General features: G+C 42.6%; 1 protein-coding gene across 2 annotated transcripts; it reads right to left on the bottom strand.

The window, feature by feature from the left end:
* LOC135915336 (uncharacterized) lies at positions 1 to 27,282 on the bottom strand. 2 transcript variants are annotated; one of them, XM_065448372.2, is made up of 4 exons: positions 3,492 to 3,618; positions 2,908 to 2,964; positions 2,194 to 2,345; positions 1 to 361 (listed from the first exon to the last, which is right to left on the bottom strand). In XM_065448372.2, exons 2-4 carry the CDS (start codon positions 2,957 to 2,959, stop codon positions 38 to 40), a joined length of 528 nt encoding a protein of 175 aa, XP_065304444.1. In that variant the 5' UTR covers positions 2,960 to 2,964; positions 3,492 to 3,618; the 3' UTR covers positions 1 to 37. The 2 variants fall into 2 exon arrangements, with proteins under 2 accessions (XP_065304444.1, XP_065304445.1); XM_065448373.1 differs by lacking the exons at positions 2,194 to 2,345; positions 2,908 to 2,964; positions 3,492 to 3,618 and adding exons at positions 26,408 to 26,559; positions 27,185 to 27,282.
* Between the last annotated feature and the right edge of the window lie 516 nt (positions 27,283 to 27,798).

The raw sequence follows: 27,798 nt of genomic DNA, 5'->3' as shown, positions 1-27,798 counted from the left end.
TTTTTATGAGTTTCGCAGTTGAGCTCATTTATTTTCATCACTGCTGAATGCTTTCCAAAGCCTTGCCCATTTTCATAAATCGCTGGGCTGCTCGCATGATGACATCGAGAAACAGCTTGATAAAGTTCCCGCGACCCTCGGAATCTTCCAAGGCATAGCCACTCGTAACTTTGCTTAACAACTTGGCCATGATCTCGGCTACTTTTGCGTTCAACGTCTTCTTCGCTTCCTCAGCAGCTTTTTGGATGTGGCCCTTGGCATGTTCGTAGGCGCCTTTAACGCTTTCCTTCACATTTTGAGTGGCGTTCTTCAAAGCGTCCCTTGTTTTCTCCCACAGATCACGAAGAAAGTACTCATCGCTCTGAAAAACGAAAGCACATAGGTAATAAAGGTTGAAGTACAGGGAACCGGTGTGTAAATATAAGTTCAACTCTTGTTGTCCCTTTCTTCGAATATATGTATGCTACAAAACACGATTTACTGTGCTTAGCACGTGAGAGCATAAACGCCTGGCTTGCGTGTGAAGTGTTTGTTTACATAACTCTAAAAACATAGAATGTGCGCACCAAGTCTACACTTTTGCTATAAAAAAGTGCTTAGTCTCATTTTTTATGACACACGATAAGCAGCATTTCATGGTGCTTCTTCAAGAGCTTGTAAATTAGTCTAATTTTCTATATTGGAACCTATGAAAGGCATAAGGTCTGCTCATATTGATTGCTCGAATCCCTTCGAGCGAATATTATGCGTAATGGGAGGAGATGGAAACATTTGTCGCAGTGTTCAAACTGAGATGACAAATACAACGAAGTATGCATGAACCATTCGCATGCATAACTTAAATTATCCAAAGAAAAGAAATAGACACGAATGCACCGAGATTGAAGTTCTTGCTATCTATCTCTTCAGCTAACACTATTTCATCACAGAGCTTATCTACCCACCCTTAGTAGAACCCTGCAACATTTCTGCAAAACCAGGTAAGAAGTGCTTATTTTTCCTTGTTAAATAGAGCGGGATAGTAAGAGAACAGCGCATGGTATTAGGAAGCGATAACCACCTCATTGGGCATGTCGGAACTGGACGAATGAACAGTCCAGGTTTTTGATGTGTTACTTTTAATTAAGCGAATACGACAGCAAAGAACACACTTCTTGGGCTTGTACGGATGCTGCTTTATGGTTGTTTGTGTAGCACAGGAGAGTTATGACTGAGTGACATTTTTCCGAACATATAATTGCACATTATCTTTTAGGCTACTCCTATACAATTGACAGTTATTTGTTCTTCGTTGTACTGAAGTGTCACTGCGACTTCATCATATGAGAAGTCTACACACAAAAGTATACGGGCATAGAGCCCATATTCTACCTAACGGAATTTCTTTAGAAATAATAATAATAATAATAATAATAATAATAATAATAATAATAATAATAATAATAATAATAATAATAATAATAATAATAATAGTTTATTTCCCATCAGAAAGCGGGAGTAGGATGCAGGTAAAGGCTGCACGAACAAACGGCAGCTTGACAGCTACACGATCACTTTAACCAATTGTGCGAAGCAAATGCAGTTTGCTGAAATGCAGCAGCAAATGCAGAAATTAGTAGCACCTAATACCATTATCTAAACACATTAAATATAGCGTACGCATATTATGCAGTAATATGTGATACAGCATATGATACGTTTTTTTAAGGTTGTCTGTTTTGCTTTCAGTTCTTTGCGTGACATGACTGCACCGACACAAAGCATATAGCTGTTCTTTTGTAGTTTGAGCAATAAGCGAAATGTAATGACAGAGTCCATGAAAAGAAACAATAACATGTACGAATTTTTTTTAGGTACCATACGACCAATATCTCACTCACATCCACATTTGCTTTGGTAGAGGATGCCCTTCAACATCAATAGGTTGTGGTCAAAATATGACGTCTACAGCGTGTTTGCGGGTCTGTTATTGATTCCAGTACACGCAGTCAGTAAAACATAGCCTTCGAGATCAGTTTCTATTACTCTGAAGGAGCCGTCGCTAGGGCACTGATGCAGAAGCCCCCTCTACCAGGCAATTTTACCACCTTTTGTAGAGTGACTATTATAGTTGCCAGTACAAGTAGATAATATCCATTTATGAAAACTCTAAGAGTTTCTCCACCCAGATTTTGCTCTGGTTTTACTACGCACCGCAGAATTAATCTCCTCGTCCTCAGCTAGGGTCTGGGCCACTTCTCGCAGGATCTCACCCACATAAACAGCATCTTGAGCGGCACGCTTGGCCGCGCTGTCGAATGTTGCGTCGAGGTTAGACTCCTCTTCGGGAATGGCGTGTGCGTCCGCTGTAATCGCATAAACAGCAGTTTCTGTTAGACATTTGAAGGTGCCTAACGAACTATTTGCTTGAAGTATTTTAAATACATTAGAAAGCACTACGTTTATTGGGAAATGAGGAAAATCTCAGCTACCTTTGGTTCACCTATGGCATTCTCGTGCGAAATAACGCGTGAGGTGACTTACAGCAAATTAAATCATTATCGCAAGTAGCAATGTCTAACGACATCCTTGATAACTACCTTCTAACATCTTGAAGTAATATGCATTATCCTGTGAATGAAGCAAGATTTTGAGACTTGCCTGTTGAAACTGGTGCGGGTAGATTTCGAGAATAAAAATGGACTGAAGTGTAACTACAAGGCACACTCAACTCATAGTTAATAGATTGCCAATACCCTTGAAATTGAAAGTGCATTCTAACTCACAAGTACCTGTGGCGTTGAAAACTTTAAGATAACAAAGATTTGTAGCCGGCATGCAAACTTTGTGGTTATATGATTCCTGCATTTGCTGTTGCCAAATATTAAACTCACTTTGTTCAATAATGGAATGAATATTTATACGTACCTGTAATGGCAACGAGGACCACGAGACAAATGGCTGCCGAAATGCGCCTCATGACGTCTGTGACAAATGCAAAAACATTGTAGCTATTTGTGGCAGGGCCTCACATTTATGCGCAAACACACGTGTACAGTGCTTTTAATCGTGGCTATTCCTACAGCCCCATCTTCTCAAGCAGAAAACCTATAAAATAGAGATGGGCGTTTACCCTAAAATAAATTATGATTGACCTAATTTAACCAACACGGCCTATACGTAGGAAACTATCCACCCCGCCCCCTTCCTGTAATGAAGTACTAATTTATTGAGCGCATTGTTTTATTGTGAGATTATTCCCACCGGAAATTTTATTTTCACTTAGATTGACCGGCAACACGCTTGACATCATGCGAGCAGCTTTGTATAAAGAAAGGCTAGCACAGTTTGAGAAAATATCCTCCCGTATATTCTTTCTCAACTAACGTCAAAGAAAAGAAGGCTGCATTTCATATAGGTGATATTTCATAGCTTTTGATATTTGTAAACCAGGATGCTTAATTCTCACATTACTAAGGAAATTGAAGCATGGAAAATGTAAGTGTACTTACCCAAAGCCCAAGGCCCCTAGGACACTTCTCAGGTTGTATTGGGAGAAAAATGTGAGAAACCTCGGTTAACAACGCGCCTTTTATACTTTGTAGTCTTGATAAGCTGATATTTTTCTATTTTTCTTATATGTGTTCGCCCCAATAGGTGAAGGGGCGTTGAAGCGCATTCTCGACTGGGATCGTCAAACCTATTGTTCACTGCACCGATTGGCGTGGTTGACAAGATTCTTCTCTAGCAGTCCATTAGTATTATCATATATAGTGTCTCATTGTATGATTGTCCTCCTCATATCTAGCTGGAACGCACAATGCTTTTCAGCTTGTTTTATGTGACAGGAACAATGTACTTGAATGAGATAACTGAGGTGTAATCGAATGATAAAAAGAGGTCGCATAGAGAGTATAAGTGCCTGTGTTTGTCCTTAGTCAGACATTGCGTTCAACAGGTCACCTACAAAAGAAGCCGATCCGCTCTTGATAATGTCCGCTTCTTGCGGCTGACTAATTCTTACTTTTGGCTTTTGAAGCGCAAGGCTCTCAACTATGAGTTGAATTCTGTTTTCCTCATCGAAATGTTTACTCAGGCTAATAGGGCACTGCTTTTCTGAGACAAGCGATGGGCAAGTACGATCACTTCAAGTATCCGTGACACTACAACGGCAATGTTCTTTTTGCGAAAGGATGACGGTTAGCCTGTTATGGCCATAAACAACACATCTAGAGCGTACGTATACGCAGTAGGCTCTATTTCTACCAGTGCGCTTTATCAGAATGTGGCATTTTCATAAAGAAGTCTGCACTCGAGCCGCTCATTGCGAAGGTTTGCTCATCTCTTACTGGTCTACGTGTGAATACTCAATTGGCTCCTGGGAAGGACGAACCATATTGCATTTTTAGAATTTTTCAGCTTGAGGTTTTCTATTCTATTGATGACTATAATGTGGCATAGTTATGGCATGGACATCACACATATTGAGTAGGGCACTTCATTTCAGCAGAAAGAAAATTATTGAGCTGGCGGAATTTGTATTTCAGCTCAGGTTGCAAGTATGACTCGATTGATACACTCCCAATATCAAATTTAATATTACGAACTGGTTACTGTGATATATCGAAGTTTTGTGCGTCTGCCATGCAGCAAACATCGTGACAGCACTCACGCCGATTTCTTAGCGTTTCTACAAATACCATTATCTTTTGCCAGCCTGTATAGCAACACATTATTACTCGTTGGAATCTTAACGTCGACTCGCACGAGCTATATTAAAAACATTAACTGTCTATATTATTTCGATACCACACCATGTACATTTCCACATCTGCTCCTACGTGGATTACCATAAATAATGCATCGATGAACGAGTTCTGTATTACAAATATGATACATGGCAATCTAAAAGCTGGCACAAATAAGGCATAGAATAGTTATGACTTCAAGAACTGTTTCGTTGATGACTGGCACCTGAAATTGTTTTAAGAATACCGGCCAGACATGGTCATTCGACGTATTTCTGAACAAACGCTCGCGGCATTCAGAAACTGAGATATCATCCATGAAACGTGACCAGGTTTCATTCTCCACGTGTAAAGAAAGACATAATTTGTTGAAAGGTAAATTTTGGTTAATATATCGCGAACACTCCCCAGACCAAAAAAAAACATGGAAATCTAAACGTGCGCGACAATCATGGCTGACATCGGCACTTCTAGACATGCTACATTTAAAAAGAAAGATGAAATATGAATATCTGCAAGAACGTCATTACCAGAAAAAAATGAGTTTCCTAATAGTCATCCTCGAGGGTCGTTGCTACTTGCGATGTGTAAACAAGATGCTTCGCCGATGTCGCTAACACAACATTATCAATCAAGAAAATAGCAGCGAAAGACATTGACAACCGACGAGTCAACATCGAAATATATAATCTTAAACAGAAAGACAGAGCGGTTGTCTACGTCATGAGATTTGCTGAACTTGCAGTAAATTGTATAACCTTGCCCCTTCTGTAAAACCGACACCGAGATGCACGCCACAAAACATCCTAGATTTGTGCTGGTGGAGAGGCCAGGACGATAGCCTTGCTGTTTAGAATAAATTATTTCTTTCAAGTACAAACAATGTCTTTCAAAGAAAGTAAAAAATTTCAGACGCGCCATAAAGGATAGAAATCATTAAATAATTCGAGTAATCGATTTTGCTGACATACACAAATTAAGAAAGCATGCGAATTTCCACTGGTGAAGAAAAGTCGCATCATGTTTATTGCAACAGTCATGTTGGTGTTACATGGGGAAAGCATTACAGCAGGACGTCCCCGAGTTTTGATAGAACTGCCCGAGCAATCTCCTATCCTCACATAAATAGGGTTACTATACAAAATGGCAAAACCTACCTGTGTATGAACAATAAAATGAATAATTTGGCAAGTTGATTCTCCAGTGTAAGAAATTGCATGCATAAGTTCATGGTATTAATATTTATTTAAGAACATGAGAAATAATGAAAAGATTGGCGGCAAGCATTATAAAAACATGTACTGCCAAGAATAATCGAGCTGACATAATATATGAAACTGGTTCCTTTATTAGGAACATCAATTACACAAAAACAAAAGCTATACAGCAAAGTGACATAAGCATATTGACAGTTGATTAGAAAATTAGGATAAATCGGTTAATTTCTAAACATATATTTCTTGCTGCGCTCGATAACTGTAGGAACATTGTGTGAAGCAATAATTCCGCCATTCTATGCTAGAGAAGACGGTTTTGAAGTTGCTCAAATGTGTACTTACGGGAGGCAAAAGATGATTGCGCAAGAAAAACCAGGCGATGTGGTTATTATTAATGTGTTGAGGATCAGTACATTTTATGTAGATGTTGTGTGCGATGAGCCTATAAAAAGTTATGGATAATTTCAGACGGAATAATTGGTGTAAGGGGAGAATGTTAGGTTTAGGGAAAAGGGATCTATTACCAAATCAAATGCTTCGTGATGAAGTCGCTGCAGAAGTTCACTACGCGTAAAATACGTCTCTACTTACGACGGTATACAATACGAAAGATAGCTATGAATAGAATCAAAATAAAAAGATCGTACGATGTGAGGTGCAAAATAAGTATTGGTGTTCATGACAATGTAAATGCAAAGTGCCATCTTTTTTACAAGCGATCGGGCGCGGCCTTAGAATTTTGGTTCCATATCTACGATTAGGTCAGCAAACCCGAATATAAGCGCAAGTATTCACTCAGCCAACAAATATTGATATCATTATCATCATCAGTCTTTTTTTTATGTCCATTACATGTAGAAGGGTTCTCCCTGCGATCTCCAATTACCCCTGTCCTGCGCCAACGAAATCCAACTAGCGCCGGCCAATTACCTAGCATCATCTCCCCACCTAGATTTCTGCCGTCCTGGACTGCGCTTCTATTATCTTGGCGCCCACTCTTTAACCCTAATTGTCCACCGCTTATCTACCTTGCGCATTACATGACCTGCTCAGGTTCATTTCTTTCTCTCATTGGCAATTATATTATCGGCTACACCCGCTTGCTCTCTGATCCAAACCGCTCTCTTTCTGTCTCTGAACGTTATGCCTAGCATTACTCGTTCCGTCACTCTTTGCGCGGTTTTTAACTTGTTCTCAACCTTCTTTGTCAGTCTCCAAGTCTCTGCCCCATATGTCAGCACCGGTAAACTGCACTGATTGTACACCTTCCTTTTCAATGATAATAGTAAGCTTTCAGTAAGGAACTGAGAATGCCTGCCGCATGCACTGCAACCCATTTTTATTCTTCTGTGAATTTCCTTCTCATGGTCAGGGTTCCATGTGAATTATTGACCTAGGTAAACGTACTCCTTCACAGACTCTACAAGGCTGACTGGCGATCCTGAACTCTTGTTCCCTTCCGCCACTATTCCTAATTGCCTTTGTCTTCTGCGTATGAATCTTCAACCTCACTCTCACACTCTCTCCGCTAATATCCTCAATCAATTCTTGTAACTTGTCTGCAGTGCTTCTAAACGTAACCGTGGGATCTGCAAACCGATTGTTGCTGATTTATTCGCCGTCGATTCTTACTCCTTATTTTTCCCAGTTTAATAGCTTGAATACACATGAGATTGTGCCTTCTTTTCTGATCCCTTTCTTTATAGGTATCTCCCTACTTTTTTTGTGCAGAAATAGGGTAGCTGTGTAATCTCTGTAGATGTTTTCCAAGATATTTACGTACGCGGTCAGTGCTCCGTGATCACGTAATGCCTCTATGGCTGCTGGTATATCAACTGAAACAATTGCCTATTGAAATCTATGAAAGCCATATAAAGAGGCTGACTGTACTCTGCCGATTTCTCGATTACCTAATGAATGGCATGGATGTGACCCTTTGTAGAGTATCCCTTCCTGAAACTTGCCTGTTCCCTTGGTTGGCTAATGACCAGTATTACTTTATTCTGTTGGAGATTATATTGGTGAATATGTTATATAATACTGGAAGTAAGCTGATGGGCCTATTATTTTGCATTCTTTAACGTCTTCTTTTATGTCGACTGGTATAATGTTTGCATGCTTCCAGTTTTCTGGAACACTTGAAGTCGATAGACACTCTGTGTAGAGTGCCGGCAGTTTTTCAATTATTATGTCTCCTCCAACTTTGAATAAATTGACGGTTATTCCATCTTCTCCGGCCGCTTTTCCCCGTTTCATATCTTCCAAGGCCCCTCTGACCTAATGGCTAGTTATAGGAGGAGTTTCTGCAACTTGTTCATTACTGTTTCTAATGGAGGTATCGTGGCTTCTCTGGGTAATCACAGGTCAGTATACAATTATTCCGCTGCTTTTACTATACCTTCCAGATTGCTGATGGTATTACCCTGCTTATCTTTGAGTGCATACATGTACGTTTGTCCTACGCCAAGATTCATTCACACTGATTTCAGGGTGCATCCATATTTTACGGCTTCCTCTGTCTTTCTTGCGTGTGATTTCGAATATCTACTATTTTCTCCTTCTTGATTAGATTTGCCAATTCCGCGAATTCTGTCTTATTTCTTGAGTTGGATAATTTCATTATTTGTCGCTCCTTTATTAGGTCATTTGTTACTTGGTGACCTTGCCTACTTATTGTCGTGGTGCCTTGCCTCCCCCGTCAATTGATGCCTTTGAAGTTAGTCTAGTTACGGTTTCATTCATTACCTCTATGCCATTTTCAACCATCTGTTATAAGGTTGAATATTTGTTTGTAAGTACCAGCCTGAATTTGTCTGCTTTTACACATACTGCGTCTAGGTTGGCCTGTCTCTCCTTGACCAATTTTACTGTTTCGCTTTCGTTATTGAGGTGAATCCTAACCCTCACTAACCTATGATCACTGCACTTTACTCTGCCTCACACTTCGACATCCTGCACTATGCTGGGATCGGCAGGAAGTATGAAATCAATTGCACTTCTTGTTTCAACATTAGAGCGCTTCCATTTACAGTTTCTCTTGCTACGCTTCTTGAAATAGGTGTTCATTATTTGAAGCGTATCCCTTACTGCGAATTCTACCAGCACCTGCCCTCTAGCGTTCCTACAATCGACGCCACAGTTGCCAATTGCTTGTTCACTGACATGCATTGAAGTCGAATTCCGCATTGAAGTCGCCCGCTATTGCAGTATAATCAGTTTGCAGTTTTCATCGTTAATTTGAACATCTTCATAAAACTGATCTACTTCATATTCACCGTGAGTGGATGTTGGAGCGCAGGCTTATACTACCTTTATTTATACCTCATATTAGCTTTTATTATGACTACTGCTACCCCGTCATAATTGCTGTAGAATTTGCCAATGTTGTCCGCTATGTAATTATGGATTAGGAATCTTGTTCCGTATTGCTTCTTATCTGGGAGGCTTCTATAGCAGAGGACATGGCCGTGAGTTAGCACTGTATAAGCCGTATCATCTGTTCATATCTCACTTAGGCCGATGATTTACCAAAACAATGTCTCATAGTTCCTCAAAGAGTCCTGCTAAGGTAGCCTCATTCGGCAGAGTTCGGGTGTTAAAGGTTGACCTGGTCAGTTACCATCAGCAGCCTGTCCAGAACCTGAGATTCCTATCACCCTCTGCTGCGTTAAATGTGTGACAGCCGCCTTGGTGAAGTACTCCGCAGCTGCTGGGAACTGAGGGCCAAGGGTTAATTGTAAGATTTATGATTGAGGTAGCTGTCAGTAGGAGGCAAATATACCACCGCATGCTTTTGGAATGGTGGACGGGATGTCATCAGGGCTGCAAGACAAGGAGGGCTTTAAACGCCTAAGCATTCGCTGCGAAGCTTTTCGTCAAAGAACACAGCAAAGATGTAGGAATCATGGTCTACTGCTGACTGACACCAGCGTTGAGACTTGAAACAGTGTTTATAAGGATAATAAACGGGAAATAATAACAATATATTAAAATAATATTATTGTTAGAACAGAAAAAGATAACATTATTTTGCTGCATTTGAAATAAACCGAGGATGGAAGCCAAAAGGCTATACAACACCAGACCATGGCCTGCCCTTTCTGTAATATAAAAAAGAAAATGTCATGGCGAATGAACATGTCAAGTGTACGACAGCTGACGGACGTTCCAAATTACATTCCACTAGAATGTGGCACGTAAGTCCAATGGAAGACAGTATAACTAAACTATGCTTTGGAATACGAAAATGACCTTGAAGTGAAGCGGGACGTGGTATGTGATCTTATTGCGTGAATGCAACTGCTCAATAAACCCACACAGGCTATCTCAAGGCATCAAAGTGCCCGGATTCAAAACCCTCGCTTTGCAATAAAACAAAAGAAAAGGGGTTACCCGGGGCCCGACCTTTTACAATCATATCATAAGAAACTAGCAAACAAGACAGCAATGACAACATGCGGGGAATTACTTGTTGAAATTACTAATTGAATGAAAGAATTGATGAAGTAACAGAAATGAAAGTGGAGTAAAAACAGCTTGCCGCAGTTGGGCAACCATCGCACGTCTTCGCATTATGCCTGCGATGCTCCCCCCGTTCAGCTACCGTGGCGCCGTTTTCCCCTCCACTTTCCTGGCTTTTTATGTTTCACTGGAATTTGTTTTATATTAAACGAGAAAAAAGGGGTTTAACCGAGGGGCTCGGTTTTTATTCATCCTATCATAAGAGGCCAACAAACAATGACACCATGGACAGCATAGTGTAGTATGCCGCTTGAAGGCACGTAATCACACTCATGCCTTCAATAGCATGTGTGGTTCTATTGGCCAGTTGCCTTTACCCAAGAGGATGACTTACGTGTGACCCCTGTTTCGGACAAGATATTTCACATCTGCCTCCAAGGTTTCTGAGTGGTTGCCCTGGCTAACACTCCGCGGGTGTTTTCTTGTCTTAAAGCACAAATAATGACGCCACGGGAGCTCAAGTTACAGAGCATCGCACGCGTTATGCGAAGACGTAGGATTGTGCACTACTTGCGGCAAGTTGTTTTTTCATCGCCTTTGTCTCCATTATTTATCATTTGTTTTATCCAGTGATTACGTACACGCAACTTCCCCTACGTTGTCGTTGAAGTCATTGTTTGTTGGCTTTCATAGTATGATGAATAAATATGGGGTACCTCGGTTAACCGCCTTCTTCTTGTATATATACATATATATATATATATATATATATATATATATATATATATATATATATATATATATATATATATATATATATATATATGTCTGTGTGTGTGCTTGTTATGGAAGGTAGAAGAGGAGGACGAAGCTTGACTGAAACGCCAGCATCGCCATCAAAAGCGCACTTTAAATTTTCATCTCGCATCTTGTACAGAAACGCAACCTACGGCCACAGACGTACTAAAGGTTTGGCGTAAGCCAGCCGCTACGAAGCGATTCCGGGGATGGTAACACAAAGGTATACGAGCTTTACCATCGCCGCCCACTCGCCGGCCTTGCACCGGTAATCGAAGACATGAGCTGGGATTGAGACGCGCAGCTGAGGTCCGCAAGGGCGTCGGCGTGCGATGACTGGAATCACCGGATCTTTCCAGAAAAGCCCGACGACGAATTTGGCGAGTGCGTCGACCTGTATTAGCGGGTGAGACAATATAAGAAGAGCTGGAATGCTGCGAACCAGCTATCCTATGTTGGGTTGTTTGTTTTGGAAATACGTTCGTGTAAACGGTAAGGAAAATACATCTATTACTCCTCTAAATTACTCTCAGAGAATCGTTGACGATAATGCGTATGAGGCAGCCGTCTTTAGCAGTTCTCTTCCGTGTTTAGTCAAAGTTGTTCGCGCGTTGTTAACACGGTTTCTTGAACTGAGTCAGACGTGATGCCTGAGGTCACTTTTATTGTGCCTGCATGGTATTCGAAAATTCTCAGAAAGTGTCAAACCAGCTAAAGTGTATGGCTTAGATAATATTCCAGCAGCGATAATATGGAACTGTTTGGCAACGATACCTTTGTACGTTCACTGTTTATTTCAGAAGTGTTTAGTTGAGAAAGCACTAGGTCGTGATTGGAAATCAGCAGGTGTTGCACCTGTTCATAAGAATGGACCAAGAAATGACATTGGGAACTACAGGCCGGTGTCTTTAACTAGTACAACATGTAAAATATTTGCCATTCTCCTTTATAGCTGTATATTGACACATTTGGTTAGACATAATCTTCTGCATCCTAGTCAACACGGATTTCGGCAAGCTTTTTCTTGCTCAATGCAGCTTGTTGAGTTCACGCATGATTTGGCTCTGGCAATAGATGAGCGTAAAGTAGTTGACTGTATTTTCTTGGATTTCAAAAAAGCTTTCGGTGTTGATCCTCATGACCTTCTCATTAGTAAATTACGGGGGCTATAAACTGAATAAATGTGTTATTGCATGCATAGCCATGTATCTCTCTCTCTCTCTCTAGGACAGCAGTCGGTCGTTCTCAACCGTTCTTCTTCAGGATACGTTTCCGTGACACCAGACGTTCCTCAGGGCTCAGTTCTGAGCCCTCTTTTGTTTCTGTTGTATATAAATGATATTACTATTGGCCTCAAAACTTCGTTCATAATGTTGGCGAATGAATGTGTAGTTTACAGGACTATAGAGAATGAACGTGATTCCGAATACCTGCAGCATGATTTGAGTGTAATAGCATCCTGGTGTGCCCTTTCAGAAATGTCGTTGAATTTTAAAAAGTGTGTTCAGGTCACCTTTACAAGGAAATGTTCATAGCCGTTGAATACATATACCGCAAATAACGCTACTTTAGGCACCGCCAGCAAATATAAATATCTAGGAGTTTATTTAGGGAGTGATTTGAGGTGGACTAGGCACGTTCACCACACTAAAGTTAAGGCTGCACGTGTTCTGGGTTTTTTTAGGACGAATTTTTAGCGAACTTCCATTTAACTTAAAAGAACAACAGTATTTCACTCATGTGCGCTCATTATTTGAGCACCCATGCGTTTGTTGGGATCCGTATGCCAAATAGCTGGTCAATACGTATGAAAAAAATACAGAATAGGACAGTGCGATTCATTCTAGGTAATTGGGATCGTCAACTTAGTATGAGAGAAAGTAAAAGTAAACTTAAATGGGAAGACTTGAAAGATCGTAGACGAAACCACAGGTTAAAATTTTTTCACGATATCTGCCATTCCAAAACTGGAATCGATAAGGAGAAGTACAACCGAGCGCCGTCCTACATATCCCAAAGAAGGGACTACAGTCTCAAAGCAAATGAATTTTTCTTTAAAGGTGACGTCTTGCGCTATTCATTTTTTGTTTGATGTATGCGAGGGTCGAATGATCTTATGCGTATGATCATATCCATTGTCCCTAACGATGATTTTTACGAGGCTTTGTGTAATTAGGTTTTTTTATTGGTCTCAAATATGATGCTTATTTCTATGTATGCACCTGCTGTAATGCCTGCAAAGGCGAAGCAGGTATCAAATAAATAAATGACTAAATAAATAAATAAATAAATAAATAAATAAGTAAATAAAATATAAGAGCTGGAATGCTGCTACCCAGTTATCTTGTGTTGGGTTATTTGTCGATTTTACCACGTTTGTTTCATTTGCGAACCACAAGGACACTTGGCAACTTGGGAACGGCTTGTTCAACAAATTATGAATTGTTTCGGACGACCTGCCCCGAAGAACAAACGCGCCAAAGAGATGTCGTGGCAAAGAGCTCAGGTTACCGGCGAGATATAGCGAACGCACATTCAAGAGGTAGTGGAGTTTTGAAATCTAGTGGATGCCCATATGACGCCTGAAGACACAATGGGTCACATTTTCGAAGTTATCGCAAAGGGCGTTTATCACTTGCTTATCGAGAAAGACAGTCAGCAGTGGCCGACTCAGGTGATCAAACATTGCCGAACTTTCTAAACTCCGTCATGCCGTCGCATCATATCGAAGCTGGGTCAGCTAGCCAACGTTATGATGGTCGCTACCATTGGTGTGACGCAATATTCGCAGCCTTGCCACCATTCGTCAAATATCCGTTCAATGTTGTGCGAGGAACTGCGGCCGCATGTTGCAGCCTTTCCGGTATAAGGCGCTTTTTGCGTGAACAATGACTACCCCACCACTCACCGAATGACTCGACTGCAACGATTGACTTTCGACTGCAGCTTCCCAGCAGACCACGTATCAGCAAAACCTGCGTACTGACTCGGCCGCCTCTGTGCGCAGCTTGACGTCACGTGCTACGCGCAAGCGACAACCTCTGTAGCCACGGTCCCAGCCACAAATTTTATGCCTATTATCTCGACACTAGCCGGAGCAGCCGACGGAGGTGAACGGTTGCGCTCCGTTCAACCATGCGTTAATTCGTACCTGAGGAAAGGTCTACGGCAGAACCCTGCAGCCTTTCCCTTACAAGGTAGATGCAAGGCATGTGAATATATTTACCGGCTGTTTAAAGCGAACACTTCCAAAAATTTTTAAAGGTTCCATGTGGCAGATAGCCCAATCCTAGTTCAAGAGGTGGTCTAGTCGAAGAAACGGGCATTCTTCGCGCAGAAAATCGAAATGCATAACCGACTGTTTAAAGAATATAATGAATTGCGTTTTTAACTAATTGGATTATGGACTTCATTGCAATATACAAAATCTAGCGGTGGGCTTCGTAAGGCGTATACACTTCGAAGGAATTCTCAAGATGGCAGCCCCTTTTGAAATAATAATTCCCAAACTTTCGGGAGAAAGGCATTGTAGTTCCTATTACCTATGTGCTTGAATCCATAAAACGAATTTTTCTCAAGGAATTAACTGGAACACCATTGCATTTCTCCCCAAAATCCGCGTAATAATATGTGGAAACTAGTTTCATCCTGAGAATTCTTTCCAAGTGGATCAGCCTTGCGAAGTCCACAGCTCGAAATGGTAAATTGCAATTTAGTGCATAACATAATTATTTACCATTCAGATAGTCATTCTTCGTTAAATATTCGATTATGCGCTTCATTTCTTTTTATGCAAGCAGACCCGCCGCTTTTAGTAGATCACCTCAAGCACTAGACCACCTCATGCTACAGGCAAATTTAAGAAAATTTAAACGTGTTCTCTGAAACACTGTGCCTAAACTGTGAATGCGATTTGTGCGTTTCGCCGACGTCATTTATACAGATGCCTTCTGATCACCACTTGGCTCATATGGGGCTTCGGTTCTGTCTCGCGCGGGTGCTCTGAATAAAAAAAATTAAATTGGTCCACATTCCACAAGTGGTGGAGTGTGCTTCGATTCCCACATCTTCTGGCTATTTCAATTCTCTTAGAGCACCGGTCCACTCTTCGTGTGCTCTCACCAAACATGGATGCATGGATGGATGGAATAACTTTAATGAAAGGTCCTGCGAGCTACGAGGTGCAAGGTCCCATAGAGTGGGCAACTCCCACGTTGGGACCGGGAGTTATAACTCCCTGGCCGCATCATGGGCTCGCTAGACAGCCCAGAGCTGCTCCTCCAGGTCCGTGCTGCGTAATGCGTCTTGTAGCCTGGCGGAGTCTTGATCCTTGTTTGCGTAGGTCCGACCACATGGCCAGAGCAAGTGATGTACGTCTAGTGCGCTATGGCAATTTTCGCATTATGATGTTTTGTAAAGGTCAGGCATGTATTGATGTAGTATGCTCTGCGTGGGGTACGTGTTTGTTTGAAGCATTCTAAACGTCAAACATGTTGTTGGCAAAAAACAGTCCATCCATCGTAGCTACTACCACCTCTGCTCAACCAGCTAGCCCCACCTGGACCGTGGACACCAATGAATGTGATCCTCCCGTATTTACCGGCCTCCGCGGCAACGACGTGGAAGATGGTATCAGTTACTACAGCGGAGCTAGCAACTTCAACAGCTGAGCAGCAAACAGAAACTGCGGTATGTCGTTTTTTTTATCGCACCGATGTTCCGAAGACTAACTTCTTTAACCACGAAAGTGATTTTTCGGACTAGTCAACACTCAGTCAGCTATTTCGCCAGATATTCGGCATATTCTCTGGACGCTTCAAGTCGCAAAACAGAAGCTGGTAAAGCGCACCCAAGAACCGGACATGTCCTACACATCCTACAATAAAGGTACAATAGAGTGTCATGGCGAAAGCTGATCGTGTTCACCGCGTACTGAAGGGTACCAACTCATTCGCGTTAAATTATCTCGTTAATCAGAGCCCAAACAGCGTTCGTGATATCACAGCATGCCAACGTTTAATTATCTCGTTAATCAGAGCCCAAACAGCGTTCGTGATATCCCAGCATGCCAACGTTTTGACGCGTACTAGTACATGCGCTTTCCACGCACCTCTTGCGACGGTCCATTCAAGGACGATGCCCAGTTACGAGCGCTGACACTTACTCTAATCAGGGAACAAGGTCAGTGACATCTTTCTGGATCTTCAATGCTTGCGTCCGTTCTCCCCTCTCCTTTTGGACTGCGTGACTTTATCAAGAATGAACTGGTGTCGATGACAAGCGCGGTACTTGGCAGCTCCACAGGAGAATTTTGAGCGCCCAGATAAGTGGACATTGCCTTCTGGCCTACCTCAACCGCTTATTCTCCACCTACCCAAGGACACTGTGACCATCTGGCTTCGTTGGCAGCGAATACTCCTGCACGAGAGTACTACTCTTCGCGGTGCTCATCGCGCCCATTTTTGCTTCCACTGCGGCATTCGCGGGCGTATTTCTTGCTTCTGCCGCCGGCGTCAGCAAGAACAAATACATGGCTACGCTACCTTTCAAAGAGAAAGAACATGTGGGTTTGATTCCTACGATTGCCGCCGTCAGGAGGATAAAATACGAGTCTACACTGCCTTTCAACGAGAAAGGACACCTAAGTTGGATTCCTACGTTCCAGCACCATACACAACTTTTTCTGGTCACTCGCCCTCACCTACCAAGGCCATGCCTTGAGCTTCCCGCTCGTTCCGTGGTCGCTTTCCTCGACCTTACAGCCGTTGCTCACCGCCCTTGCGTGCTGCTTTCTATGTTGTGGACACTCGTTTTGAAAACTAGAGGCTGCAGTTATTGGAGGAGAAACTGCGTCGTATAGGACTGTCAAAATTCATTCTGCTCCCCTATCAATTTACTCTCGGTTTGTGTGGAGGGTGGTTCTGTCGACGTCCTTGCAGGTACTGAAGCCGTTATTTTTGTTATATGAACTGTGTTTCCGCCTGCAAAAAAGTGCAAACGCCGTATGTTGGTCCGATTTGATGTGGTGCCAATTACGCCGCATTTATACCGCTGGACAGTGCACAGCTCGTGTCGTGATAGACAGTATTCGTTATCATGCCCAACTTGCCATGGTTTTGACGTGCGCTCATCAGGTGATAATATGATGGCACTTCCTGACCACTGTTTCTGCAGGCGCCAACACTGAGATAGAAGAAAGGCAGAATAAATGGTCGCAAAAATGCTCATCGTGTCCATGAGAAACTTAGAATAGATGGCCAATTTATTTCCATCGGACGACGTACCGCATTGAGGGCGTGAGGTTCCAAGGAATAGCAGCTCAAAGCCAGGAAGGTAACGATTAAAATCACAACAACAGCACTTGTTATCTATAAACGCATGAAGCCTACCAAACAGAACTGATAAGCATAAAACCCACCAGTTGCTGCATGACCCACATGTCTGCGTTAGAGGACAATGTGCTTATATAGCTTGATTGGTGGTCATGAGATTGTTCCACCAGGTTATAAGTTAAACAGAGGCAACAGGGGGTCTCGCCGTGCTGGAGCAGGTACAATTATCAAGTGCTTTCTTGACGCTGTTATTGTTGGTCAATTTGCCGACCATAAAAGCTTGTCCTTGAAAGCGCCAATTTTGTAGGCGTCCTTTGTTCAATGTGCCGTGTACAGGGTTCATAACTCCCATTATACGCTTTTGTTTAATCTTTATGACGATTTCCTGAGATTACGTCGGTACAACATTGTCGAACCTTCTAGGCTCCATAAACACGTCGCATCATATGGAAAGTAGCCAACGTCAAGATGGTCGCAGCCATCTATGTGACCCAAGATTCGCAGCCTTGCGACCATTCGTCAAGCAACCGTACAATGTTTGGCGATGTAGAACATTGTAACAAATGATTTCAACTTGCCTGCCATTACCTGGAATAGTTTGAGGCACGGTTACTCGACAACCAACGACGCACTGCTCAACATGATGGTATCCCTTAACCTCGTTAAGCTTGTAAGAGAACCTAACCGTGGAGAATGTTTCCTAGGCCTTTTGTTTGTCAGTGAAATTTTTAGCGGAGGAACTGCTCAAGTTGTGGCCCCCAGGTATTTCTGACCGTAAGTTATTATCATTTTACTACATGAAATCTAGAGGGAAGACCCCTGAAATCTCCACATTGGTTCCGCTTCAGTATTACAAGGTAGTCGACGTTTCAGTAACCGGCTATTTAGATTTACTCCACCATACCGCTAACGGCTAAATTGAAAGTTCCTAGCAACAGTGCGGCCGCTTTATTAGGTTTTCCACTGATAACTGTGTACTAGTAAAAATAAGTTCACAAACGCCGTCTTAGTCCTTGGATTACTAGAAGCGGTATTCCTTATAAACGTAAAATTAAGCGACCGAGGAAGCAACGCCGAACAGGACACGACCGTTTCAGGAACCGATACAGTAATCACAGAGAAAATTCAGAGATGCTCTTAAGCACTGGCATCACTTAAAGAAAACTAGACCGGCGAATACAAGAATAAAAGTAAATGGTTCAGTTATTATTGATTTTCCGTGGTTTTTTGGATATCCAAGGAACATCAACCACTGGAGTTTCGGTCCCGGTAAGTGACCTGCTGGTCATCCGAGAAGGTGTTGTGGCATTTCTACTTAGTCTTGATACGAGGAATCATGTTGGCGCTGACAATGTCCCTAATGCTTTTCTGAGGTGGTATAGCGAGCTTATAGAGCGGTATGAACGACTATTTTTAATTTATCCTCAACAGCTGGTGACATAGGCGATAGGCATACAGCCCGTTCAATTTCGATTTTTAGGAAGCGTGACTGCTTATCCGCTTACAGCTATCAACCTGTATCTCTTACGAGCACCTGTTATAAATGGTTAGAACATGTAGTTGTGTGATATATACAATAGTTCTTGAGAAACCAGAAAACCTTGTCAGATTTTCAACATGACTGTAGTAATGGGACGTCCACTGTCTTTCTTGTGTGGACAATGCTGGAATTTTCGCTAGTCCTCGATGGTGCAAGAAAGACGGACGCCTTGTTTTTGGACTTTCGTAATACGATTGAGAAGGTGCCTCGCGATAAGTTGTAGTACAAATTGTAATCCATCGGAATCTCTTTCAGAATTGCTCAGTGGATGAACGCGTACATGAGAAACAGGCGCTATTCTATTGAAATCAATGATTGCCCTGCAGATGTGCTTCCTATTAGTCTCGGTGTTCTCCAGGGCAGTGTGTTGGGCCCGGCGCTGTTCTCAATATGTGTTAACGATTTGGTTGATATACTCCATCAATATGCATGCATAATATTCTTCACAGAATGTTGCATTTTTTTCCAAGAAATATCAACTAAAGGTTACCGTATTATTCTGCAGAAACCCGTTGTAGGGATTAGTCGCTTGTGCGTGCATTAGAGGATTCAGTTAAATAGGAAGAAAACTGGGCTCATAGGATTAGAAAGAAAAAAGAAACACCCAAAAATTTATGAACAGATTAGCCAACAGTACTAATGCAGAAGTTGACAAGTGCAGTTAAGTAAGCTTTAAATGTCCTTGGCACAAAAACATCAGCGTTAAGAAAGCTATGGGTCTCTGAAAGAAAAGTAATAGATGCATTTATCAGTACAAATGTGGCGCTCCGTAACTATTGTAAAATATCGAAGCGAGAATACGCCTAATGGGTATGGGACCCACATATCAGTTCAGGCAAAAAATAATAGAGTGCGTTCAGAGGAAACGTGTGCGGTTCATCTATAGCTACTATAATAAGGGAAGACTTAACAACTAGGGCACAGATAGGAGCATCAGGGAGCAGATATTATTGCCCATGAGTGTAGTCTTTCTAAAAATATGCCTCGATTTGTCAGTCGCGCGTCAGTTTTGCGTGTATTCGCAAGCTTCTTTCGTGCTCGGAAAAATTTCATGTAGCACGTATTGAGCAACAGAAAGTTTCATCCGCTGTTTTTCATGACAGGAGAAGAGCTACACTACTCTCCTGTCTTTTTATAGTGTTTCCCTCCTTGCTTATCTGTAGTCCTACGTCCTACAGCAGCTGTTTTGACCTAACGTTTGTATCAAGGCGCCTTGTGCCTTCAGCATGCTGGTCGAGGAATCTTGAGACTCATGGTAGTGACCACCTCCCCACACACGTTCACTTTAGCTGGTTTCGCCGTTCAGCCATTCGTCAAGCAGACTGAATTTTTTTTTAAGACTTCTGTCGACACTGCCTGCCAGAGTATGACATCTCCATCCGAAATAGAGGACATCATTGCTTCTACCCTGCGAGACAATACCAGAGAAATCAGCATACCGAGGCACAGATCATCGGTCGACATAAAATATGAGGCCCTTCATGCAATCCGTCGCCGCGCGGAACGGCGATACAGAAGAACAAAGTCACCGTCAGATCTTTCGAACTGTCGCCGAACTCAACGACATGTGCTTCGAGATCTGGAGAAGCTTAACAGACAGCGTTGGAGGGCATTCTGTGGATCCCTAGATCCAAGACAGCCTCTATCTAAGATCTGGCGGGTCATACAGAGTCTCCAGGCAACTCCACAACAAAGACACCCATTCCTTGCGGTGGCTCTACATCAACGCCAGACCGAATCGGAGGTAGCAGTGGACTACGGTAAACTCATTGTTGATGCATCTAATGCCCTGACTTCATCCCTTGCCACCAGCGCGCCCCCGTCACCTCATGAGCGACTCGAAGTACCGTTTACGATGCAATAGCTTGACGCCGCGCTTTCGGTTTCTCGACGCTCATCGGCACCAGGACCAGACGGAATCACATGCGCTGCACTCTGCCATCTTGGCACCGAATCACGACGTCTTCTTCTATCTTATTATAATACGACGTGGGAGACAGGAAATGTTCCAGGTTGTTGAAAATGCAGTAACGTTGTAGCGCTGCTTAAACCGGGGAAGTGCCCTAAAGAGCTTTCCTCCTACAGACTGATTGCCTTAGCCAGCTGCGTCGGCAAAGTAATGGAAAGAATGGTCTTGTCAAGGCTGGAATGGTTTCTAGAGAGAAATAATTGCTTTCCTGATTTTATGCATGCTATTAGAAGAGGCCGTTTTTCCATTAATGATGTTATCGACTTGGTCTCCACTGTTGAACAAGAAAGAAGTCACCGTCAGTTATTTGGAGCTGTTTTTCTGGATAGTAAGGGTGCATACGACAATGTACTCCATTATGCAATCCTTGATGCACTGGAAGATTTAGACGTCAGTTGCCGGCTGTATGCATGGATTGTTAGGTACCTCAGTGGCCGCATGGTGTATATGTCGACAAGTGATGGCGACACCGGACAATACCATATAGATCGAGGTGTTCCAGAAGGAAAAGTTCTCAGTCCAACTGTTTTCAATGTTGCATTGATTGGCCTTGCATCCGAATTTCCTATCATGGTGAAGATTACCGCAAATGCGGTCGACATATGCATATGGACATCTGGAGCCTCCCGTCCTCAAATGCGTGCTAGGCTTCAACGTGCAGTGACTATCACAACTATGTATCTGCGGCATCAACGCCTCCAACTCTCAACAGAAAATGTTCCGTGATAACATTCAGACGAAAACAAATGACCAGGTATCCGATAATTGTTAACGGAGTAGCGCTACCTACGGTTACACACCACAGATTCCTTGACTTAGTCATAGACCGGAAATTATCTTGGTCAAGATACGTCGCCACACTGAAGTCAAAGCTGAAGAGTTTTGTTCACGTCCTTCGCGTCCTTGCAGGAACAAGATGGGACCCCTCAGAGTCGTCATTACTCCAATTGTACCAAGCACTATTCGTAGGGTACATACGGTACAGCATTCCGGTGCTCTCAAGCATGGGACTTAGCTGTGTGCGCGCTGAAGAGCATTCAAGCTCAAGCATTTGGCACATGTTTAGGCTTCCCACGATGCGCGTCAACCAATGGAACAATAGCGGAAGTTCGTGCTTGCCCTATTGGGGTATACTTGCTCTGCGAGCCTCTTCGAATGTACCTTCGCGTGTTGGCCCGACACAGGCACCTCCTCTGTCATCGCTCCCTGCCACCCACCAAGGTTCCAGCTTTTCAAGGACCATATCGCGCCATCAAAGCGTATTGCCGTCGAGATTTTCTCCCGTTTGTATTCCAAGAATACCCCCGTGGGTTCTACCTAAACCTGTCGTTACATTGCATATACCTGGAATTATGAAAAAGTCATACGTTCTATCTATCGGCCTCAGGCAACTCACCCTGTGGCACATTTCTGCAAAGTACGGAGATACTGTACGCATGTATACCGATGGCTCTGTCGCACCATATGCCTCCACTGCAGCCTTCGTCATTCCCCATATGATCGGCGCTCGGCGGTTTAAACTAGACTATAGCTCAACATCAACTGCCGCAGAACTTGTTGCTATCCGGGAGGCCCTTCGATTTCTCTCCGAGGAACCTCCTCACGCATGCACGCGAGCCATATCACGCAAGATTGCAACCCATATCTTCAAACGATTGACTGTGTCCTCAGATGGGGCCCGTATTATTCCATGGCTATAGAAATTAAAGAACGCCTCGACCACGCAAATAGAAATGGCCATAATGTCACCTTTCAGTGGATAACCTCACACTGTGGTCTGATCGGGAACGAACAGGCAGACTCTGAAGCGAGAACTGCTTTAGATAATGCTTGTGAAGTACGCATTCCGTTCTCACGTACAAACACAAACGCCCTATATTGTCGCGTAAACCGCAACTCTACGTTAGAACACTGGACCCAACCAGATCGACGACACAAGCGATTACACAAATGGGACTAAGAAATGAAATTTTGTGCGCCTCACAAGCTCAAAAGAAACCACACGAGCATGGTGCACCGTATTCACCTTGATGCCGCATTCACCAACCGTTATAGAAATATGGCAGGTGCCAGTGATACTAGCCAAAACTGTGAATGCTGTGAGGTGCAAGAAGCACTTGAACATATATTTTGTGTGTGTCTCCCCTACACGCAAGAACGACAGCAACTTGTCTCTTCCATTGCAAATATCCATGAGAGAATGCGATCAGACGAGTTTCTTTTGGGTCCTTGGCCTAATGCAAACAGCGCAGCCTTGGTAACAAGAGCCGCTATAGCTTTTCTCCAAGCCACTGGGCTGGACGCACGGCTTTAGAGAGGCCACAACTCTGTGAATTTGCATATTGGCATCTCTTCCTTACACCATCATCATTTATCAGCCCTTTCCTTCCCCGTCCCTCTTCCCCAGTGTAGAGTAGCAAGCCAGAGCAAGTTATAGCTCACGCCGACCTCTCTGCCTTTCTGTAAATTTCTCTCTCTCTCTCTCTTATCTGTAGTACCTTTCTGAACTGAGCATTGCTATTCTATTGATACTCATTCTGTAGCTGTTCCAGTGTTTGCCTTTTTTTCATCTATTTTATCGCACAGTTTTTGGTTGTAGTTTGTCTACATTTCTGCTTTTTTGTCTTGTTTAATGGAAATTAAAGCGATTTATTGATTGATTATAATTAAAACCACCATTCTTCCGATGATGGAAGCCATAGTTCCCATGCAATTTTATTGCCGCTGCACGACCGATCGTTCGGACAATGGACGCTATCATCATATGCGCAGTGGGCCTCTTACACTTTCAACAAACGATAGGACTCAGTGCGCGGTGAACACTGTTATGACTGGGCTTGCAGCATTCCTTGTAAGGTGCTTTCGCCCTTCCCCTTCCTCTGCGCTTCCTCGTCTTTCATCGTGTGGTAGCTAACAATGTGGAACCTCGTTAACGAGCCTGCCTTTCAACCTTCAACGTTTTCTTCATTATCTCGTTTTCAGGTTTCAGTCAGAGGAATTGGGAGTCAAAAAGAAGGACAACACCAAAACATTTTATGAGTTTCGCAGCTGAGCTTATTTATTTTCATCAGTTCTGAATGCTTTCCAAAGCCTTGCCCATCTTCATAAATCGCTGGGCAGCTCGCATGATGACATCGAGAAAAAGCTTGACAAAGTTCCCGCGACTCTCGGAATCTTCCAAGGCATAGCCACTCATAACCTTGCTCAACAACTTGGATATGATCTCGGCTACCTTTGCGTTCATCTTCTCCTTGGCGTCCTGAGCGGCTTTCTTGAAGTGGCCCTTGGCATCGTCGAAGGCGCCTTTTACTGTTACCTTCACATTTTCAGTGGCGTTCTTCAAAGCATCCTTTGTTTTCTCCCATAGAGCACGAATGAAGTACTCATCGCTCTGGAAAAACGAAAGCACGTGGGTATTAAAGGTTGAAGTACGGGGAATCGCTGTGTAAATATTCATTCAATTCTTACTGTCCTTTTTCTTCGAATATATGTATACTACAACCACGAGTGGCTGTGCTTAGCACGTGAGAGTGTACACGCCTGGGTTGCGTGTAAAGTGTTCGTTTACATAGCTCCAAAAATCTAGAATTTGTGTACCGAGTGTACTCTTTTGCTATAAAAAAGTACGTATTCTCATTTAATTATGACACACGACAAACAACAGTTGGTGGTGCACATTAGGAACTTGTATATTAGTCTAATTTTCTATATTGCAAGTTGGTAAGGATATAAAGTTGCTCATAATAATTGATGAAATCCCACGGCGAATATATCAGCAACCTTTGCTTTGCAGACGATATTTTTCTGTTCAAGAACACTGGAGACGAGTTAGAACAAATTATTGAGGACCTTAACAGGGAGCGTGTATCAGTGGGGTTGAAGACTAATTTGCAGAAGACAAAACTAAGCATGAATAGCTGGTCAAGGCAACAAGAGTTGTAGGACCGCCACTCGGCATCTAGATTTTATAAAGGAGTACGTTTACCTATGTCAATTAATAACAGGCAACCTGACTATAAGAAGGAAATTCGCAGAAGAATAAAAATGGGTTGGAGCACATACGACAGACATTGCCAGCTCCTGACTAGGAGATTCCCTTATCATTGAAAAGGAAGGCGTACAATCAGTGCTCATATATGGTGCAGAAACAAATTAAAGACCGCACAAAAAGCGATGGAACGAAGAACGCTAGGTATAACGTTAAGAGACAGAAAGAGAGTGGTGTGGATCCGAGAGCAAATGGGAATAACCGCTATTATAATTGACGTTAAGTGGAAGAAATGGAGTTGGGCAGGTCATGTAATGCGTAGGTAAGATACCCAATGCACCATTAGGGTCGCAGATTAGGGCCAAGAGAAGGGAAGCGCTGTCGAGTACAGCAGGAGACTAGGTGGTGCAATAAAATTAAGAAATTAGTGGGCTGTAGCTGGAATCGAATGCCGCCGGACAAGGGTAATTGGAGAGCGCATGGAGAGGCCTTTGTCCTGCAGTGGACATAGAAACGGCTGATGATGATGGTGATGTAGAGCACAGCTCAGTTATGAGCAAAGCGACATTTTCAGAGCCTATATTTGGGCATAAAAAATTACGCGACTCCAAATGAAGTGACAGTTTTTTTTCCTCTGGTGTACTAGAGTGCCACCGCGAATTGCTCAGAAAAGTAGTCTAGATATTGTAGTATACAAACAGAGAGATCATACTGCACCTAACATAACTTATTTAGCCTTAAAGGAACGCATAAGCAGATTTCGCACAAAGAATGCACTTTCTGACCTTGCACAATACCGCTTCCTGGATAACCGCACATGCTTCTTGAGTGATAACATCTTCAAAAAAAATTTGTCGAATATCATTGTCTGAACGCGTCAGATTGTGTGTAGAGGTGCATATTGTACGCTTCATGAACGTTGTCTGTTTTCGCCTCTTTGTGTAACACACGTTCTTGGGCGGTTTCAGAAATAAATAAAATGAAATGAAATAATGTAGTTCATAAAAGTGACTATGAAATGTGTTCATTTGTTTTAAAAAACATACGTCCAGTATCTGACTCACAGCCTTATTTGCTTAGATAGAGAATGCCCCAGTAACCTCAATAGGTGGTGTTAAAACTACGATGTCTGCATCGTGCTGCCTGGCCTATAATTAATTCGAGTGCATGCACACCGCGTAAGTATAGTCTTCGAGATTAGCTTCTGTTACTCGGCAATGGCCGTCAGGAGAGTGCTGATGTGAACTCCCCCTATACCGTGTATTTTTACCGCCTTTTGTATACAATTACAGCTCTTAGTATAAGTAAATGCCATCTATTCCTGGAAAAAAATATATATTTCGCCAACTAAATTTGACGTTTGTTTTCTACGCACCTCAGAATTAATAGCTTCGTCCGCAGCTAGGGTCTGGGCCACTTCTCGCAGGATCTCACCCACATGAACAGCATCTTCAGCGGCACACTCGGCCGCTCTGTCGAATGTTGTATCAAAGTTAGACTCTCCTTGAGGAATTGTGTGTGCGTCCGCTGAAATCGCATAAACAGAAGTTTCTGTTAGACGTTTGAGGGTCTCTAACAAATTATTTGTATGAAATATTTGTAGTACATTTTAAAACCCTACGTGTGTAGGCGAGCGAGTAGCATGTAAGCAACATTTGGTTCGCCATGGTATTCTCGCGTAATGTAACATGTCAGGTGACTCACAGCAAATTACTGATTACCGCAAGTGGCGATCTCTAAAATCTCTAACGGTATGGTTCATAAATATCTTCTTACGAGTTTCAGTTTTATATATGATCCTGTGATGAGAGCAAGATTTTGATATTTGCCGTCTTGTCTTTTGAAACTGATGCCAGTTGATTTGAATAAAAATGGACAGAAGTGTAATTACAAGGCACTCTACAGTCATACTTGGTAGCTTGCTACTAACCTTGAAATTGAAAGTGGGTAATCGGCGCATGCAAACACAGGTTAAACTTTGAAATTCAAACTTTCATGATAACAAAAGTGTGTAACTGGTGCATAAACTTTCTTTGTGGGTATATGATCGCTTCATTTACTCTTCTTTAATTTTCAAAAGTTCACTTCTTCACAATGAATTTATTATATTTAATTTACTGCGTTCATTAGTGGAATAAATATCTATACGTACCCGTAAAGGCGATGACGACCACGAGACAAATGGCTGCCGAAATGTGCCTCATGACGTCTGTGAGAAACGTAAAAACATTGTAGATATCTGCGGCAGGGTTTCACGCTTATGCGCAAATGCACGTGTACAGCGTTATAAACCATGGCAATTCCTTCAGCACCATCATCTCAACCACACAAAATTTAAAGATGTGCGCTTGCCTTGAAATAAAATATTATTGACCTAAATTTAAGTAACACGGCCAGTGTGCAGTAACATTCCACCCCTGCCTGAAAGTAACTGGTTTTTTACAGAAAGGCTTCTTTATTTGCAGATTAGTTAACTGGGAACCTAACGCTTATTCTTACCTCAAATTTTATATTCACTTAGGTTCACCGAGGCACACGTATGGCATTAAGGAAGCAGATTTGTAAAAGAAAGACTAGCGCACAATAAGAAAATGTCCTCCCGTATATTCATCTTTATTAGCTAATGATATAGGAAGGAGAACTGTATAACATATGTCATATTCCATTGCTTTTTATATTTGTAAACGAGAATGGTTCTCACATTACGAAGGGAACTGAAGCATGGTACGTGTAAGTATACTTACCAAAACGAGGAGCCCCAGGCTA

This window comes from Dermacentor albipictus, chromosome 1 (assembly GCF_038994185.2).
Source record: "Dermacentor albipictus isolate Rhodes 1998 colony chromosome 1, USDA_Dalb.pri_finalv2, whole genome shotgun sequence".
Taxonomy (NCBI): domain Eukaryota; kingdom Metazoa; phylum Arthropoda; class Arachnida; order Ixodida; family Ixodidae; genus Dermacentor; species Dermacentor albipictus.
The sequence above is the reverse complement of the archived record's forward strand: the minus strand, read 5'-3'. Positions and strand labels throughout refer to the sequence as shown.

What these genes read in the sequence shown, in the direction of transcription:
- LOC135915336 (XM_065448373.1), bottom strand. Translation starts at nt 27,236, where the DNA reads ATGAGGCACATTTCGGCAGCCATTTGTCTCGTGGTCGTCATCGCCTTT. An exon ending in GGTCGTCATCGCCTTTACGG is followed by an intron (nt 26,560 to 27,184) that starts GTACGTATAGAT and finishes ATGCGATTTCAG; the next exon opens with CGGACGCACACACAATTCCT. An exon ending in ACGAAGCTATTAATTCTGAG is followed by an intron (nt 362 to 26,407) that starts GTGCGTAGAAAA and finishes TTCGTTTTTCAG; the next exon opens with AGCGATGAGTACTTTCTTCG.